Raw genomic sequence first — 19,156 nt, 5'->3', positions numbered from 1 at the left:
GGAAATAGCTACAAAGGATAAATCTTCGCGGCAGAAAGATGTTCGAAAACGATAACAAGAAACTTCCATAAATTCTTTGTCTCGCGTTTATCCGCGTGCCCCCCTCCTCCGTCCCCCCTCTCACGGTGTCGATCGAACAACACCCAACGCGACGCTTTTACAGCCCGTTGCGGCGCTCACCTTCTCCCCATTCACTGTTTCTCGAAATCAACATTGTCGACGGCCGTTTAATTGCACTCCACTTACAGCGGCGTAAATAAAATTCACCTTGGCCGTGGTGTCGCGGCGTCCCCAGACCGTGTAAATATTAATTTCACGAGCCGGGCTCGTTATAAATAACGATAAATCGGGCCCGCGCGTACAAGTTGTCGTAATAAACGTCGCGAACCGGGCGCACAATGTGTAAAGTGCCGAGTGTAAAGTTGAGCCCCGGTCCAGTGTCCATCGGCCAGCCACGCTGCAAGTCTCGGGAGGTTATAACGCCGCTATAACCGTATACATTCCGCGACAATAATCGTTTTATGGTCGTCGGCAATATCGGCGGGTTCTACCGCCACGGGAATTGATATTCTCCACCTACAAACCGGCCGGTTAACTTATGGGAAAGTGAGCGCACCGGGAAGATCCAACGCGGCGGCGCGCTCGAGTTCGAAAAAACTACAATTCGGGGAAATTTCGTCTCCGTGGACGAGCACGGTGACTTGTCACCTTGTCTTTTCATCCGGACGGGTTTTTCACCGTGTTGTACACGGTGGTGAAGAACAAAGGGACCGAGACTTCGAGGGCTTATTGCACTCACCTGGAGGAAAGAAACATATTCAGATGTAAGTTCTACGATTGTTCATTTGGTGTAAAATTAACTTTTAGAAATATTCGATATCGTGAGTCTGTGTGTAATACGTTTATTTGAACAATGTGTAATTGATCTATGTTTTAGGATTATTTCTTTGGGTGTAAAATTAACTTTTAGAAATATTCGATAACGTGTGTCTGTGTGTAATACGTTTATTTGAAAAATGTGTGAGCGATGTAGGTTTTAGGATTAGGTTTCTTTTGGGGTAAAATTAACTTTTAGAAATGTTCGATAACGTGAGTCTATGTGTAATACGTTTATTTAAGAAATGTGTAAGCGATGTAGGTTTTAGGATTGTTCATTTGGGATGTAAAATTAACTTTTAGAAATATTTGATATGGTAGATCTACGTGTAATACATTTATTACCAAAATGTATAAATGATATATGTTTTAGGATCATTTCTTTGGGTGTAAAATTAACTTTTAGAAATATTTGATATCGTAAATCTACGTGTAATACATTTATTATCAAAATGTGTAATTGATGTATGTTTTAGGATTATTTTTTTGGGTGCAAAATTAACTTTTAGAAGCATTCTATATTGTAAATCTACGTGTAATACATTTATTACCAAAATGTGTAATTGATATATGTTTTAAGGTTAGGTTTCTTTTGGTGTAAAATTAACTTTTAGAAATATTCAATATCGTAAATCTACATTTAATACATTTATAACAAAAATAATCCTATGTTTTAGTATTACTTTTTTGGGTGTAAAATTAACTTTTAGAAACATTCCATATCGTAAATCTACGTCTAATACATTTATTTAAAAACGTGTAATCGACGTAGATTCTAGGATTATCCTTTTGGTATCGAATTAACTTTCGTCGTTTAGGAATATTCGATATCGTGAGTCTTTAAACGACACATTAAATACAAAGAGGTATTGGTTCATCATCTCGACACAGAGTACTAGAAACTTCCATCGCGTAATGCTCTTAGTGTTTACAGAACAATCAACAAGGTGGTACGTAGTGTATCCTGCAACGGTTTGTGAACAAACGAATGGAAGTTGTGCTCGGTTTGTCGAAAGAGTCGCTGCAGCACAAAACTGCGTATAACTTGGAAACAAGGTCAAACGGGACGAATGTTTGTAGTAAGTTATTGTATCGCTCTCCACTGCCGAAGCCATCCCTGAACTGGGTCTTACATATTACGGGGCAACCTACGTACTTGGACGATGGTTATTGTATCGCTTAAAACAGGAAACCATGTTTCTTCACAATCCAGGTAAATCGACCAAGTATCAAGGACGAAAGGAATACCGTGTACTTAATGCAGTTATATCTTTGGTAAAGGTCTGGTTTATACAACACCTTGATTCTTTCGAAGTGTAGGATACTTTAAAGAACGATGAAGTCATTCCAGAAGACGATCCTTTGATTATTTTGAAGTAGATGCCTGAAGAAAGTTAAGTTGCCCAGGTTGTAAAACTGTTACAATATTTAACGGATCGAGGATAACCTTTACTCTTAATTGTTAAATATACGTGTAATCTGGAGTAAAAGTAAAAAGTAAATAAAAAATAAGAATGCTTTTGGAAAATAACTGTTGGAGAGAAGTTACCAATTGAACCCTACAACGACTCGAGGACAACGAACGATGTTATCAACGCAATAAGGAAAATCGCCGACAGTCTGAATAGGAAGTTCATCGTTGATCATCGACAAACGTCTCGATATCATTATTCAGCTCACTGTTCGCTACTGTGCGAGGTTGCAACTTTTTCACAAAGCGTATGACAAAGAATCAATGATCAGACCTTCGACTGTTCGGTAGTTAACTCGATTTTATCTCCCATCGCAACATGTATCATCAACGAAGTTCTTAATCTGATCGTGACTCTTTTTCCTTTTTTTTTTTGCAACTAGTGCTGAATATAAATGTTACGATGACTTTTCTGAAGAACAGATAAGAACTTGCCAAGCTTATATAACGGCGACTAAGGTCTTCGTCGATGAGAGCACGTAATTAGACGCCGTAACACGACGCCGTAACAATCGTTGGATGTAATTGTACACCTTCAAAAACTTAATAACAGGGTGGGCAACGATGGTTGTGGCCGTGGATCAATAAAATACGTAGTCCTGGCAAAACTTGTGCGGTAGATAAGAAATGAAAGATGGCGGTGCTGATAGTTCTTTCGTCGAGAGACGTAACGATTCGCGAAATACGCAACGTTGCTATTTATTTATTCTATCAACGATATTTATGGAAATAATTGTTCACGTACCGACGAGACTCGTGTCTTCGTTTATTTCAATTATAATGGAAAAAGGAAAAGATGTATGCTTGTTGAACAATTTTTGGAAAAGATTTAATTTTAGGTTAAGTTTGATAATATTCTCTCGAAACCGATATTTGTTTTAACGAGCAACCTCGTTCAACGAACACTCTCAAAATCGAGAGCAAGTTTCCACGGGGCAAAAATTATTTCCCTGCTAAATACGTAACAATGGATATTCTACACGTGTGTGTATATGTATATTATAAAAACAGGTTTGTCCTTTTAGAGCCCCTGAAGCAATTCGGGAAAGCGTTCGAGGGAAATATTTCGTGGAACATGATTCTACAATAACTAACAGCTCCTTAATACAGTTCCTGTGTTCCTTAATTTTATAATTTTTATATTTTATAACGTGAAAATTTATCATTTTCTCTTCGAATTACCGGTTACACGATTTATCAGTTCGTTAACTTTTTAATTTTACAATTACTTGTGTGAATATTATATGAAAATTGGTTCCTGATTCCTTAAGCGTATCAATCTTTTTTTTTGTGCAGCTTCTGAATTCAATTACTTTCTTACTTCGTTTTTCTTTTTTTTAAATCGACCGAAGTCATATCCCGTGACACACGGTATTTTCTAATTTTGCAATTCACGAAGCTCCGAAATCCTTTATTTCTCCAGTCTCCGGTATTCAAATAGATCAAGTCATCGCGACAAGGAAATAACTTAGTTTGCGTCATTCCTTTGGTCCACGGGAACAGCCATTATGGCCTTTAACGACAACGCAACGTTTTCGGCTCTTGTTACCTTCCCTTTTATTTTTACCTTCAGACGCCGGAAGACCAAAGAGAACGACATTGTAATAGTTCTTATGGGAAGGAGAACGATCTATTAATAGGTTAGTCTGTCGCGTCTAGACGTGTCGCGGCACTCATACATCGGAACGCATTACGTGACGATAACTAATGGAGGGAAACGCTGCTTCTTACCGAACAACTAAAACCGGGAATTCGAGGATCGTGGAAAAATCGTACACACGATCTTGAACACGGATTTAAACCGCTTCTCCAAATTGTGAAACTCGAAAAGTGCTAAAAATACAATGTTTCACGCTTTCGAGCAACAATTTCTTACACTGGATTCATCCAGAACGACCTATCTGTGCAACTGATAAGCACGAACGAAAACGATACGATACGCACACCGAATGGAATTTTATTTTCTAGTATAAATAAAAATTGGAACAATTGTGTCGTTACGTCTTCACGAGAGCATTACCAATGGATCGGTGAGATTTTTCTGGTGAAAATGAGCCCAAACACGACCTTATTCGGATTAATTTCAATTTCACGTGTCTAAAAAAAATTTTCAAAAATTATGAGGATAACGCGTTATTGAAAATATAGTAGTCCGAACATGGTCGTGTTTGGACTCGTTTTCACTGGGAAAACCTTGGCAATTCATTGGCAATACTCTTGTAAAGATACAAAGTAATGTTTAAAAGTAAAATATACAAAATTTGACCATAAATTTTTAAGAATTGCCAGTAGTGTACCACTAGTTATAAACGTAATTTGTGATATCGTATTTCTGTCAATATAACTTTCACCTCTATTTTCGCTAAATCGAATTTCTTAATTTTCTACTTTCCAAGTAATGTGTTAGGTTGTTCGGAAAGTCATTTCGTTTCTTTTAGTGAAAATGAAACACAATTTTTTTAGAGTGTACAAACATTTTCTCAAATTATATATTCTCCATTTTGGAAAACAAAATCACTTTTCGAACAACCCAATATAATTTCCAAACGTTCGAAAGAATCGATCTTCTCGCACTTATCGAATTTTTCGTAGCAAATCATTTCGTTTTCCAAAATGGAGAATATATAATTTAATAAAATGTTTGTACACTCTAAAAAAGTCGTGTTTCGTTTTCACTAACAAAAAAAAACGAAATAACTTTCCGAACAACCGAATATAATTTCCAAACGTTCGAAAGAATCAATGTTCCCCCACTTATCGAATTTTTCGTAGTAAGTCATTTCGTTTTCCAAAATGGAGAATATATAATTTAATAAAATGTTTGTACACTCTAAAAAAGTCGTATTTCGTTTTTACCAAAAAAAAAACTAAATAACTTTCCGAATAACCGAATATAATTTCCAAACGTTTAAAAGAATCAATGTTCTCCCACTTATCGAATTTTTCGTAGTAAGTCATTTCGTTTTCCAAAATGGAGAATATATAATTTAATAAAATGTTTGTACATTCTAAAAAAAATCATGTTTCACCAACAAAAAAAATGAAATGACTTTCCGAACAACCGAATATAATTTCCAAACGTTCGAATGAATCGATGTTCTCCCACTTATCGAATTTTTCCTAGCAAGTTCGACGTGTTTAAGCATTTCCCAGAACGTCGAAGCATGCCCCAAAGCTTCCCCAAACCGGAACAGCTTCGACATGGAGGAACAAGTTCAAGGACAATTATCGACCCCTATCATTCCCCCGTCCACGTGCCGTCGCGATAAATCTTTTCGGAAGTCGCTGTTTCCTTGCGGAGACCGGAAGTTCCGTGTCGACGCGCTGTCAAAACACGAGGGCTGCTCGGTCACGTGCAACCCTCGACATTCGCGCCCTTTTTCTATACTCATAACTGCACCCCATTCTACTTTTGTATACACAAGCCCACGCGACTCGCAAATAGCGCCGCTATTATTGCACCGTTGACGTTAGCGCCTTGAATCTTTTCAATTATCCGGGGGCAGCATTGTTATCGTTATTACATAGCTACGATATCGATATTTAATCGAAACGAGGAAAAGTAACGGGCTCGTTCTAAATGGAAACAACGTTTCGAAAGAAGACATCGTTTGAGCTCGATTGCGTTCAGATATTTCTAGGCTTGTAAAGTTAAGAATTTTTTTTTTTAATACGAAAATTTACACAAAGGGACTTTGTACAAAATGTAAGTACTCGTAATTTAAAGTCATGGCGTTTGATATCGTTTGCGTTTTACTTTTCAACCGTTTAAAAATATAGATATTCAAATATCGTTTAATAATAGGTAGTTAGAAAAACTGGGATATTAGAAATTGTATTATAATATAAGAATCAAATTTCGTAAGAAATAAATGTTAATCGTTGCGATTACTTTTGTGTAAGTCGTACATGGTGTAAGGTAGCCAATTGTTGAGAATCGAAATAATAACTCGCTTAGATAACCTTAACGTGTACAATTTAGAACGTGATACGAATAATTGTAATAGTTCTCAATAACGCAATCCTAACTTTTGTCCGATGACAAATTCCATTTCTAATACAATCTTTCGACTCGTTGGTAACAAACTATCATCCATTTGCGTACACTACAGACAACCGTTAATAACGCAAGAAATCAGTGAAAAAATGTCGTAAAAATTTGTGTACGTTTTCTCGAAGCACGAACGATAAAATATCTCAGTCCTCTCCTGCCTTTTTTTTCTTCTTTTTTTTTGTATTTTAAATTCTAATAATCACCGAGAACGACCGCTCGGAACCGACGTGTTCAATTATCCCCTGAAATATTAAGACGTTAATGGCAAGAGTGCTCCATACGTAACGTTGACTCTGTTCCAAAACCGGAGCCATTTATCCAGCGCACGTAGAAAGGAGAGACTGTGAACTCTTGATCCGTGTAAAGCTTTTCCGAAAATTTGTGAAAGTTAGCCCCCGAGTTTCCGTCGTTTCAGCTGGCCCGACTGCGACGCGTGCACGTCATAGATCAATAAGTCTCGTTCTCATTGTCGACTCGTCGTGGGCTGGCTTTACGGCCTCCTCTCTCAGGAAACGTTAACGACATCCGTGAAAGACGTATCGATCGTTACGTTCGAAGATATCGTAAATCACGAAAACCGACGGGAACGTATGTTTCCACGTGCAGAGAACCGAGTACGCGGTACAGAGGGATGTGCATTTATTCCATATGGAATAGAGAAATAGTCGCTTCACCGAAATAAATGTTACCTAAAATACCAACGGTTACTCCGAACGGTGAACAAAACAGCTGACGCGGCGACTGTTTATTCAGAGGCACGGATTACGATTAGCAAAACTAAGATGAATGTCGCGTTTCAGGAGTTTCCAGGCAGTGGCCATTTTGCTCGCGTGCTGAATTTCGCGCGACACGTAGCTACGAAACGTTAACGAAACGGAGAAACTCGAATACGACGTGTTTCGTGATTATTTAACGTGTTCATCTGGTCGAGAAATGGAAGTTTTCAACACACGGGACGAGAATTCGCGAGCGAGAGGGTTTATCGACTGCGTGGTCATTTTTTTCGATACATTGCCCTCCTTTATGGAAATAAGAAACATGAAACTACTGCGGGTAATGGCGCAGAGGAAGATACATTTCTTCGGGACAGATGTAAGTGTATTTTATATTTGTTACAAAGGAACCGACTTTTGTTTGTATATATTTATCCATAGATTTGCATCCATGGGACTGGTTCTCCTGAACCATAGAGAAAAAATGGCAATTGCGATCGAGCTTACTTTCGATATGTGGCCTCTTGTATCTTTCTTTCTTTTCTTTAATTTTTCTTCCAAACAATTCCACCTACGGTGATAAGACGTTTTTGTAATTTATTTATCAGTATTGACACTTCCACGAGAAGAGAAACAATTTTTTCTTTTTGAGCGAGGTTAACCTTACCGTTCCCTTTATTACAATCGTTGATACACGATGCACTGAGTTTATGAATTTATTTCGAGGTAAGAAAACTCGTGCAATATTAAAAAAAAAAAACTGAATACTACTATCAAAGTTGACTTTTACGTTAACTATGTGGCGAGTTGCATCCTTTTCTCCATTGCATCAACTCTAGTTCAATTTCAATCTTTCTGTTAGAATCTAAATAACCGCACGTACTTATTCAACGTAATTAATATACGTGCAAATAGTATACGCGAAACGATCGGTGAAATTTCTATCCATCTGCTTGGTTTCGAAACATGCGAAACTCAACTAGCGAAAGAATTAAAGAAACTTCAATAAAATGGATATTTCAAAGGGTTAAGGGACCTATAACCGGCGCGTAAGTTTCTCGAGCCTTCCACTCGTTCGAAAGGGACAGTTTCGAAAAAAAATTCGCAAAAACGAGGGGGTGGGGGTTGTAGTAAAAATTGGATCCTAAAAAACCTACATGCTCGCTAACTACGATAAAACGATCCGACGGTGACATCTGTGTCAATAAGGCGAATTCTCTCGGGGGTTGAAGCGGAAGAGAGGGTCCGCGAACGCGATTATCCTCATTCAATCATCGATTTTATTTGGTTAATAAAACGATTATCCCGGTTCTCGCACTCGACGAGAGCCTCTCGCTCCCTCCCCCCCTCCCACACCCCCTCCGACCGCCCTCTCCCCGGGTTTCCAGGTTGAAACTGTTGTACAGAGCACCCTCAGGGGGCGTTCGACCAAAAATGTAATTTACATCCCTTTATGTCGCGAGATTGAAATATTTGCGAATTAATCCGCGCGACAGGATTATCGTCGACCATTATACGCAGCCGCCGTTCTCTTTCACCGCCCTCGCAGCCCCGAAGCGTTTCCTAATGATTCTCCCTTCGTTCGATTCAAAAATATCGCCGTTACCCCACTTTACGGAAGATTGGATTCAATTATTACTGTCAGACGAACCTCTCGCCGTGACCGTCTCTTCGTAACTTCGCCGAGGGATTTTCTTGTATCCGGGGTGGGGATAGAACCGTCGTCGATCTTATTCCCGACACGGTTCCCTTTGCTCGGTGTTGTCTTTTCATTTAAGGGCGTATTCGGAGTAATATCGACGCTATTGTTCAAACGATTCGAACGATTCGGTCGAAGGTTACCACCGTCCCCGCTTTCAAGCTCGTTGGAATCATCGATCGTGCATTGAACCTCGAATTGTTTTCTCGTCAATATTTCGTCGATCAGCTCGCCGGTTTAGGTGAGAATTAAACGTTTTTTCTCGGATATTACTTACAATTGCAGTACGTTCGAAACGATGGAAAGTCAAAGTTGAAATATTGAGAAATAAAGAATAAAAGAGAAAATTTGGTAGACTCTAAGTACGTTATACAGAATACTAGAAAAAACTCTTTCGGAGTATATTACGGATACTTATTTTCTCTGGAAGAAAGTCTTACGAAAAAATTAAAAAACACTTGAAATTTAAGGTCTTTTCATTTAAGGACGAATTCTGAGTAATATCGACGCTATTGTTCAAACGGTTCGAACGATTCGGTCGAAGGTTACCACCGTCCCCGCTTTCAAGCTCGTTGGAATCATCGATCGTGCATTGAACTTCGAATTGTTTTCTCGTCAATAGTTCGTCGATCAGCTCGTCGGTTTAGGCGTTAATATTTCGCCCGTGAGAATTAATCGTTTTTGCTCGAATGTTACTTACAATTGTGATTCGAATCGATGGAAAGTCAAAGTTGAAACGTTGAAAAATAAAGAATAAAAGAGAAAATTTGGTAGACTCTAAGTACATTGTACAAAATACTAGAAAATAGTAAACTCTTTAGGAGTACATTACGGATACTAATTCTCTCTAGAAGAAAGTCTTAAAAAAAAATTAAAAAACACTTGAAATTTCTTGAAAGATGAACGTCATCGTTCGTCGCGATGCGATAAATTATCTCGCGTCTTTCGTCCCGCGGAAAATATTCAAAACTTGAAATTTCCGATCACGGTCACGTTCATTTTCGCGATTTTAATCTCGATCCACCGATTAAAATCAGATCCACGGCACTATCAAACGAAACGACCCCGAATCGAAGCGACGATAACTAAGCAACCCCGAGCAAGGGTTGCTCCAGAAGACATTACGTTAAATCCTTGCCCGTTAAACTGGTATACAATAATTTCCGCGACGCCAATCCCGTCGGTGGCGTTCAATTAATTATCCAGCAAATTTTGTCGCCGGTATTAAATCTCGCTGGATTAAAGGCAGCCTCGCTTCCGTCTTGCAGACCTCTTGATTCTCGCTTATGCTTCGACCCGTCATTCCAGCCATCCCTGCCACCCCTACGGAAGTTTGCGAGATCCTCGAGAGCCGACGTACGAGACGGGATGCAGTTTCAATTAAGAAACCAGAGCTATTAACTCCACACCCCGACGAAACAATGACGAATGAGGTGATCATCGAGAACCGGAGACTCCCATTATAACCGGTGAATTCCTGAAGATTCTAATCAGTCGCTCGAACGGCTCGGTTTTAGAGCGTAGTTTGTTGAGAGCGATGTTTTGCAACCATCGGGGTTGTAATTTGAATTCTAAGAGCCGTGTGCTCGATTGTTTGGAATTTCCAACTTCCCCTGAACGTTTCCACTATCCATCTTACGATTACGAGTGGAACGATGAATCGAAAGTTTGAATATTGGGGGACTGATCGAACTTCATAGGAAACGTGGAGAGCGAAATATGGATGGATTAGGATATTGGGGAGTTATTAAACGAGAAGGTTGGGAATTGATCAATGGAATGGAGGAGGTAAAGTTTTGTGTATTTAAAAGTGAGTTGAATGTTTGAGAATTGAGAGACTAATTGAACTTTATAGGAAACGTGGAAAGTGAAAAATGGGTGGATTAGGATATTGGAGAATTATTAAATAAAGGGATTAGGAATTGATAAATGGAAAGGAGGAGGTAAAGTTTTGTATGTTTAAAACTGATGAATCGAATTTTTAAAAATTGGAAGATTAATCGAACTTCATAAGAAACGTGGAAAGTGAAAAATGGGGGGATTAGGTTATTGGGGAATTATTAAATAAGAAGGTTAAGAACAGAAAAATGGAAATATAAAGGTAAAAGTTTTGTATACTTAAAAGTGATGAAAGATTTACGCCAATGCCTGGAAGGTACAACCAATAATTAACCCTCAATAGTTGGAACAACTCTACTCGTATGTATTCTTTAAAAGTTTCAATCTCGATTCGTGGTCTCCTTGAGCAAACGAACGATTAATTTACGTACAGAAAACACAGAAAGTCAATTCGTACAATCTCGAGGCGAGAGGATTACGCAAGATGAAAGTCTCGAGTCTCGAATGTCTCGAAAATACAGTAAATACAGCGATCCTCAAAGGGTTAAACATCGCGGAATCTGAAACGCGGTATTCCATGGGGCACGCGAGTGGCTCGTGTTGACGTCTCATGAAAAAGCCAAGTGACATGGCCGCGTGCGACAGGGGTGAACCGAGCCAACGATACGGGTGAGTGTAAATAAGATAACCCCGGGTCTGGAGTTCATCACCCCGCGCTGAACACATCAGGGTTGCGACCTTGGGTTAGCAGGGCTTGGCTTGTAGCAAAGAAGAACCGGGAAGGGTGACTGTTCGATGGAAGGGGTTGAAGAGCTCGTGAGGGGTAAGCAGGGGATGAAAAAATGCGTTCGACTCTTGAGTCCTCGTACATGGTAATATTCAGTTATAGTAAATAACACTGGTTTTTAAATTTAAGATTTCAGGGTTTGAAGCTTGGTAAGCACTGTGACACGAGACTTTGTTGCGATTATTTTATGGTGTTTTTATATCTGCGGAGATATTTTTTGTTTCAGAAAATAGTTCTAGAAAATTTTCTGTGTTTTGTATTTTCTGTCTTATATGTAAATATCAGCAGGTATTTAAAAAGTGGAAGAAATTGTAATTTTTAAATGATACAAATTCTACTTCAGAATTGTATTTTTATAATTTCATACTTTGTATACGGTTAAAGAAGTTATGTCGGTAACAATGTTGATCGATTCGAAATCCCGAGTCCTTGACAAAGATATTAATCAACGGATATTGTATTCAAAACCCGGGAACCGGAACTCCTCGCGCAAGAAACGTTAAAGTAATAGGATTTTAGTCTTCCAGGTTATTAATAGGCTTATAAATACGTTTGTCGGCGTAAGATAATACAATTAGCTAACTTCCTCGAATCTACTTAATTCAATTAAGATGTAATCTGATATAGAATATCACGATCGGTGGCAGAATCGACTCGAATGTAGAAAACCGAGCGAGAGGGAGGCTTTTATCGATCGAACAGCGAACGAATAGTCATTTCCTGTGAAACTAGGGATTAAGAGCAAGGTCACGTGGTGTAAAATTCAAAGTATACGTTACACGAAACCATTTTCAAAACGTGTGCCCTCTTCAACGAAACTCCCCATTTCGATCGAGTACGCTGAATTGTTTAAAATATTGCATATTGAGTTGAAGTATTTTAATACATTTCTTGTATCGTGGTATAAATTCCAATTTGATATTAATAATAATAATTAGGTAGTATCCTTGTTTAAGACATCATGTTTTGTTTATCCACCTGTCTGAATTAGGTTAGCTAGATTTTCAAACAACTTGTGTAGAACTTACATTAAGCCGAACATACTCTGTTCTTATTTCTAAATAATATTCTATTGTTTATTTTCTTCACGTTACACTTTCCATGTTCCACTGTTCCTGTATTTGGTACCTTTCGTAAACACGATACTATTATACTATCACGAACTAGAAACGGAAGCAGTATATCAATATATGTCCTACGATAAACAATTATCACGTCTTAAATACGTAATGCTTCCGTTGAATAATATCACTGTACTCACTGAGTCATACGAATTCCTGTTTAGTCGAAAATACGTGAAAGAACTTGGTAAAAAAATAGGTCGAATGGTATAAAAACGAATGTTATGATTTATTTTCGCTCAAAATGTGATTGTTCTCTCTCTCTCTCTTTTTTTTCTTTCTCTCTCTTCCTCTCTCTGTTTCTCTATTACACTTTATACGAGCAAGAATCACAGATCCAATGCAATTTAGACGATTCAACCATGCTGCTCGTCAAGTTACCGCGATGCAACGAATCGTGTCACCGCAATGCAACGAATCACCCGTGCATTGTTTCAGAACAAGAGAGAAGCAAAGTGGTAGTTATGCGAACAACAAGGGTGACGTTTCATTGTCAGAAAGAGGTGTAAACGTCTTACAATTATCAATCCAAAATTCTTTACTTCCCTTCGTTTGCCACGAACTTAATTACAATCCTTCTTTAATATCGGAACGATGAAAAGTACAATAATCCAAAGATGGAATACAAAAGTAATTTAAACAGATCGGTAACAACGAAAAGAAATTGTACAAAAATATTTGGTAAGAACTCAGTACTTCACGTATGCAACAGTTACTTTTCAGAGGTGAAAATTATTCGTACCGACTTGTAATTAATGAACGAACAAAAGTACAGATCGATCACGTGATCCATATAATACTTTATCTACTATAAGGGTTAATTTCAAACGTCTACAAAAACAGACTACATATTGCAACGAAATATTAATATACAAAGCTTTCCAATTACGTTGTATAAAGTAGTTAAACGTACAAATTAAAAAAAAAAAAAGAAAAATAATACTTTCTTGTTCCTCGAACGTATTTCTGGCGTTCAATCGCGGTTCGTCGATAAGTCTGTTAGACGAGATTTGGTTCGTACAGAGAGAAGATTCCCGTGCATCTGAAATAAATTGGTATCACCCTGTATCGCATACTAGTGTCTAGCATGCGAGAGAATAAGTTACAAACGTATTGAATGGGTTACGATTTCCCATCGAGAACACACCGAGAGCACGCGACGCGAGTGTATTAAAACACGAATAATACGAAGGCCGAGCGAACGAACGAGACGAGGAAAAAAGGAGATGATGTCACCTTCTGCCGACCATATGTGTCTTTCCAAAAATAAGTAATGCTAATAGTAATTGATGGCCGCGTTAGTTGCGCCGTTTCCTAATTCGTGTCGTCCGTGAAATATACCGAGTGTCCGATGGAAATGGCGCCACTCGAACAGCTGTCGCCGTTGAGGGTGAACATTTGAGTTACAATAGACATCTGGCCGCGTTGAAGACGAGTCTGAGGAACACGCGACGAGCGTCAAGGTATTAGAAACTACTGTGTTGCATTCTTTCACGCTCGCGATGCACAGTGTGGTTATCGTTATTCGAAAACGCGGACGCGAGAATGATACCGATGACGGGGGAAGAGGACTCGTGGTGACCTCGAAGGGATGAAATTAGAGTAGGGAAACGGTATGTAAGGGTAGATGGCACTGTATATTTCGAGTTATTTTTTCGTAATTATTAGTAATAACCGAACTACTATTAAGAAACGAGGGTTTTGAATTCAGTTATGCTGGCTAATAATTAAAAATAGGTCGTTATTGTATCGAAGTTGTGTACAATAAGAGTGATGAGAAAAGAAGGAGGAAATTAATGTAAGAAGTAAAAATATGTTTTTTTTTTATTTTTGATAATTTGGTACTAGCAGAGAATATCAATCGCTTAAATTAATAATATATGTAACATAGCATTCGTTCTTATTTAGAAGGTAACAATTGCAAATAATTGAATGTGGAAATTACTATCGATGACAGTTCTGTTTGTCGTGTTATTCTAAATAAGTACGATTGGATTTATCGGAAAATTCGTATTCGTTGAAAAAAACGAGACTTTGTCAAAACTAATGTTATTTACAACAATCATTGTGAGATTATCAACGGTGTTAGTTACATACAAACAAATCCTAAAAGCATCGGTTACAACTTTTCCCATTCGACCAACAAACAGAGGCATTTGCATTATAACAATGCAGTCAGTTTCTATCGGGCACACTATAATCATTACGCGGATCATTAAAATATCTCCGGTACCAGTTCACCAACCAGCCACCCCCATTCGTGTGTCACATTGTAATCAATACGATTGCTTTTTCTGTCGAGTTTAAATGCCGCGTGCGTCTACAAATTCGACAAAATGCGAAGAGAAAAATCAATAACCCCAATAAGTAAAGAGTAACTGTTATTTCGGTTCAATATTAAACAAATAATTCGAATTCGTGTAAAATTCTTTCGAAGCAAGTAGCAGATAATTTCATTCGGATTTTAACGTAGCGATATCTGTCTCGTTTAACTATTTTCAACTCTTACAATCCACATTGTAAAATATTAGAATATTCAGAATCAAAAAAAAAAGAAAATTGATTAAGATTATTTTAGGTGGTATTGGATTTTGAATTAATTATCTATACACTTGTAACCGTGACAAAACTCGATTTTGAAGAATTTCAGTTTAATATTGTTAACAGTGACGAAAATTAAGATCATTTAACTTGAAAGCGAGATACGTGGCGATTTTTATCTTGAACCGAGGTTCAACCTCGCTTGTTCCATTTAACAAGGAAAGTGGTACACAATTATTATATTTTTCATTGTACTTTTATATTTTTAATTAACGGGTTGACTATTTTTAGTTATGCGTTAATCTACACTGTTCGAAGAATATTTCACAAGTAATATTTCAGAAGATGCTGCAAAGGATTGTATGTAAACCCAAAATAACGAAAGTGCATAAGGTGTGTAAAAGAAGAGTTTCTGCCAAACTTAAGGAGCAAGGAGTATTTATCAAAATAAACGAGAATCGCACATCCTGTATAAATAAATGTCCGATATCGCGTTATCGTTGAAGTTTTCTCAGAAACAAAATTATTCAGCAATACGACAATCATGAAAAAGATGAGGTTGCATTATACGGTCTGATCTCATTGAATACAAATAAATGTTGCAGAAATTCTGTTACATCTATTGAAAATTTTAAACGCGTTTCCTTTTCCTCGTAACTATGTTCTGCAAAATGGCGACGGTAATGTCTCGGAAATTACCGAACCGTTGACTCGAACTTCTGTGTGCATATGAAGTAAATGTTTCGCTATCGTAAAAGTGGTTGAAAAAATTGAATTTCTATTCGAAGAAAATTATAATGTGATATAATTTTGTATTCTAACTCCCTAAGTTTTTCTATCGTCATCTTTGATAATTTTACAGTATCCTACAAGATTGATTTGTATCTACATATTCTTTGATACAGAGAAACTCTCTGTCAATTTTAAAGGAATTTCTTCATTTGATTTGCAAAATATTGTAATATCGTGATTTCATTCTAACTTCGATGAAGCTATAATGGATAAATCTTGTGCATGGCCACCCAACAGTAACCATTATCCTTTCCGCATAAAGTGAAGGTCTCAGCATGTGTTCTACCCATTCTGCCTTACACACCCATTGTCTTGATCCTTTTTGATTGTCGAATATAATCCATGTTTCATCGTATAATATCTATACATACGTGACAAGAGAAAAATTATTGACACAATATTATTTCTTCGCTACTATTGATGCAATATTATTTCTTTACTACTATTGACATTTCTTCACTATTATCGACACAATATTTCTTTACTACTATTGACATTTCTTCACTACTATTGACACAATATTATTTCTTTACTACTATTGACATTTCTTCGTTACTATCGACACAATATTTCTTTACTATTATTGCCATTTTCTCACCATTATTGACACAATATTATTTCTTCGCTACTATTGACATAATATTATTTCTTCACTACTATTGACATTTTTTTACTACTATCGACACAATATTTCTTTACTATCATTGCCATTTCCTCACCATTATTGACACAATATTACTTCTTCACTACTATTGACAAAATATTATTTCTTCACTACCATTGACACAATATTATTTCTTCAATATATAATATTTATCGTGTGTAGGGTACCTATACGTTATGCATTCGCAACGAAATGTTCTTTTTAAAATGTCGTATCGTGTATTATAATGTTTCGCGTCCACCAATCTTATATCACAGGTAACGTTTCAACCTCAGGTTGTCTACACCTCGCAAGATAAAAATATTACAAAATATGGAGGGTTTACGTAACGGTACTCTTATCGAGAGCATGGTAGCAGAATATTCCAGTTCACGAGCAATAAATGCTTGTATTTATGGTTTTGAAGTATCCTGTACGTTCAATTTGTTGGAAACATCGGACGATCGAATACTTTTGTGAATAGCTGTATGCGCGCGTAAGTCCACGATCGCCAGTCGTATTAACGTATTCAAATGCACGTGTATCTGTCTATTCATGTATGTATGTATTCACCAGCGGATATTATACATCCCCATGAGAAGATGCGGGCGAGTGACAACCATATGCATCGTGTTGAATTGATAATATCGTAATATGTGAATGTCGACAAGGCGGACTTATTTCCCGACCGTGGAACCAGGAACACTCGAGAAGATCGTGTTAACAGAGAGTTTTTGTTTTCAAAAACCATTTCGTCAGCGACGGTAGTCACTTCATTAGAACTGAACAGTCATTGTTGAACGTCTACGGAGGATGGATAATTTTTTAAGCGAAAAGAATCGAAATTTTTACGTTTAAAAAAAAAAATAAAGAAACGCAGATGTGTACCATTGCTCGAAAGTTTCGAGTACCCTTCGATGTTTATAGAAATAAAGATTTCTGAAACACGTACTTGTTTCATTGAAAATGATCGATTTCACGTCGAAAGGATATCGCTCAGGTACGATATAAGATACTAATTTCATGTTTTCAATATTCTTTAACAACGCGAAAATTTCACGTTACCGATCAAATGAGATAAAGAAACACAATTAAACATTTTGCATAATTCTTCGATTTCTTTTTCCGTATGCAGAAACGATCGTAAAAATTACAAAATCACGCGCATACGTGTCTCATTTTCATTCCTTTGGAGGAGAACAGCAACCCTCCCTGGTAATTATGCAAATCGTCAAATTAAAAGTATCGACGCGCCGGATGAACGCAGTTAGATTTTAGAACCCTGGATCGCAAAAGGACGTATAATTTTTGAGCAGATGTATTATAATTTCCTGGGTCAAAGAGCACGCGCGCACACCAAATCGTTGGATCTTGATGTGTTGCGCGATATAGATCTTATAAATATAGATGGTCCAATATGGTCGCCAGATTTTCGTTCGCGTAGGTTTCGAGCTGCCATAAAGTGTTGTCCTCGAACTCCGAGTCGTGACCTCGCTGCACGAAAGCTGGGAACTTTCGGTGGAAACTAAATATACAACTTGCAAATGCAGATTCTACGCTACATTCTCGCAGTATTCTCAAAATTATTGCACCGTGGTCGATATCGTTTGAAAATCCGGAGAAACATTTTCTAAAATTATTTTTAGTATTATAATACACTTTCATAGGTGTACGATATAGAAAATATGTCATGGAGAATATTGCTCAAACGATGGCAGAAATTTGAGTATATTACAATCTATAGTCAAGTAATGGATTGGGTTTATTTCTAAGATATAATTAAAAATTTTAATATTATCGATGTACTAAATATTGTTTGAGTTTACTAAATATTTTTAAGGATATCGAATAGAAATAATATAGTATTGTTATTGTAATGTACTAGATGTAATGGAAAAAAAAATTATTCAAAATAACCTTTATCTTGTACAGTATTGTGAGAAGCAATCTGAACATAGTTGTAGAAGAACACAAGTTACTGTATCATTTTAGGCGAGAGAAACGTTAAATCTTCTATATACATACTTCTCCATGCTGATAAAACAAATATATTACATAATTGTTCTCTATTGTTAAAGTATGGGCTTTGTAAGAATAAGATTTTTCAATGCCCAACACAAGGAGGTATAATTACAGTAATTCCTCGTTAACTGTCACGATTCATACCTCGTTAGCTGTCACGTAGCTATCCCCGTCACTTAACTGCATCTCACTCGCTCTCATCGTTTCTCAATTTATATTCAGAGACAAATATCGGCGTCCAAGTCCTAGAACGTATCTCTGTTCAAAATAGTGCAAATAAATATTAAAATTTTGATTTCTAAAACAGTTTACGTCGCAAATAATACAGTACCGTGCGATGAAATTCTATTTCACTATCTCCCGGACAACTGATCCCGAATTAGATTCAATTACACGGAAAGGTAGCCGATTTCCTTCCAGGAAACACAAAAAAGTTCCACGACGTAACTAATCATTTCAAAAGTAAGCCCGCTAATTTTTATATCTTCCACCGCATCTCCACAAAAGTATTATCAATAAATTGAAAAAGTTTTCCCGATGAAAACGAGTCCAAACACAACCCGGTTCGGACGATCTTTTCCTAAACGCGGATCAAAAT

The 19,156-nt window shown here is 37.3% G+C and overlaps 1 protein-coding gene and 1 long non-coding RNA gene across 2 annotated transcripts; one reads left to right on the top strand and one right to left on the bottom strand.

Moving 5' to 3' along the window:
- The first annotated feature begins 388 nt into the window (after positions 1 to 388).
- Positions 389 to 2,390, top strand: LOC143151044 (uncharacterized). The gene is made up of 3 exons (XR_012993224.1): positions 389 to 824; positions 1,802 to 2,089; positions 2,158 to 2,390. It is a non-coding gene; the product is annotated as an uncharacterized LOC143151044 (long non-coding RNA).
- A 13,368-nt stretch (positions 2,391 to 15,758) lies between these two features.
- On the bottom strand, positions 15,759 to 18,901 carry LOC143147090 (uncharacterized). Its single transcript, XM_076311993.1, has 5 exons — positions 18,890 to 18,901; positions 18,703 to 18,803; positions 16,084 to 16,254; positions 15,924 to 15,967; positions 15,759 to 15,879 (listed from the first exon to the last, which is right to left on the bottom strand). Exons 2-5 carry the CDS (start codon positions 18,757 to 18,759, stop codon positions 15,759 to 15,761), a joined length of 393 nt encoding a protein of 130 aa, XP_076168108.1. The 5' UTR covers positions 18,760 to 18,803; positions 18,890 to 18,901.
- Positions 18,902 to 19,156: the final 255 nt, after the last annotated feature.

This window comes from Ptiloglossa arizonensis, chromosome 1 (genome assembly GCF_051014685.1).
Source record: "Ptiloglossa arizonensis isolate GNS036 chromosome 1, iyPtiAriz1_principal, whole genome shotgun sequence".
In the NCBI taxonomy this organism is placed as follows: domain Eukaryota; kingdom Metazoa; phylum Arthropoda; class Insecta; order Hymenoptera; family Colletidae; genus Ptiloglossa; species Ptiloglossa arizonensis.
The sequence above is the reverse complement of the archived record's forward strand: the minus strand, read 5'-3'. Positions and strand labels throughout refer to the sequence as shown.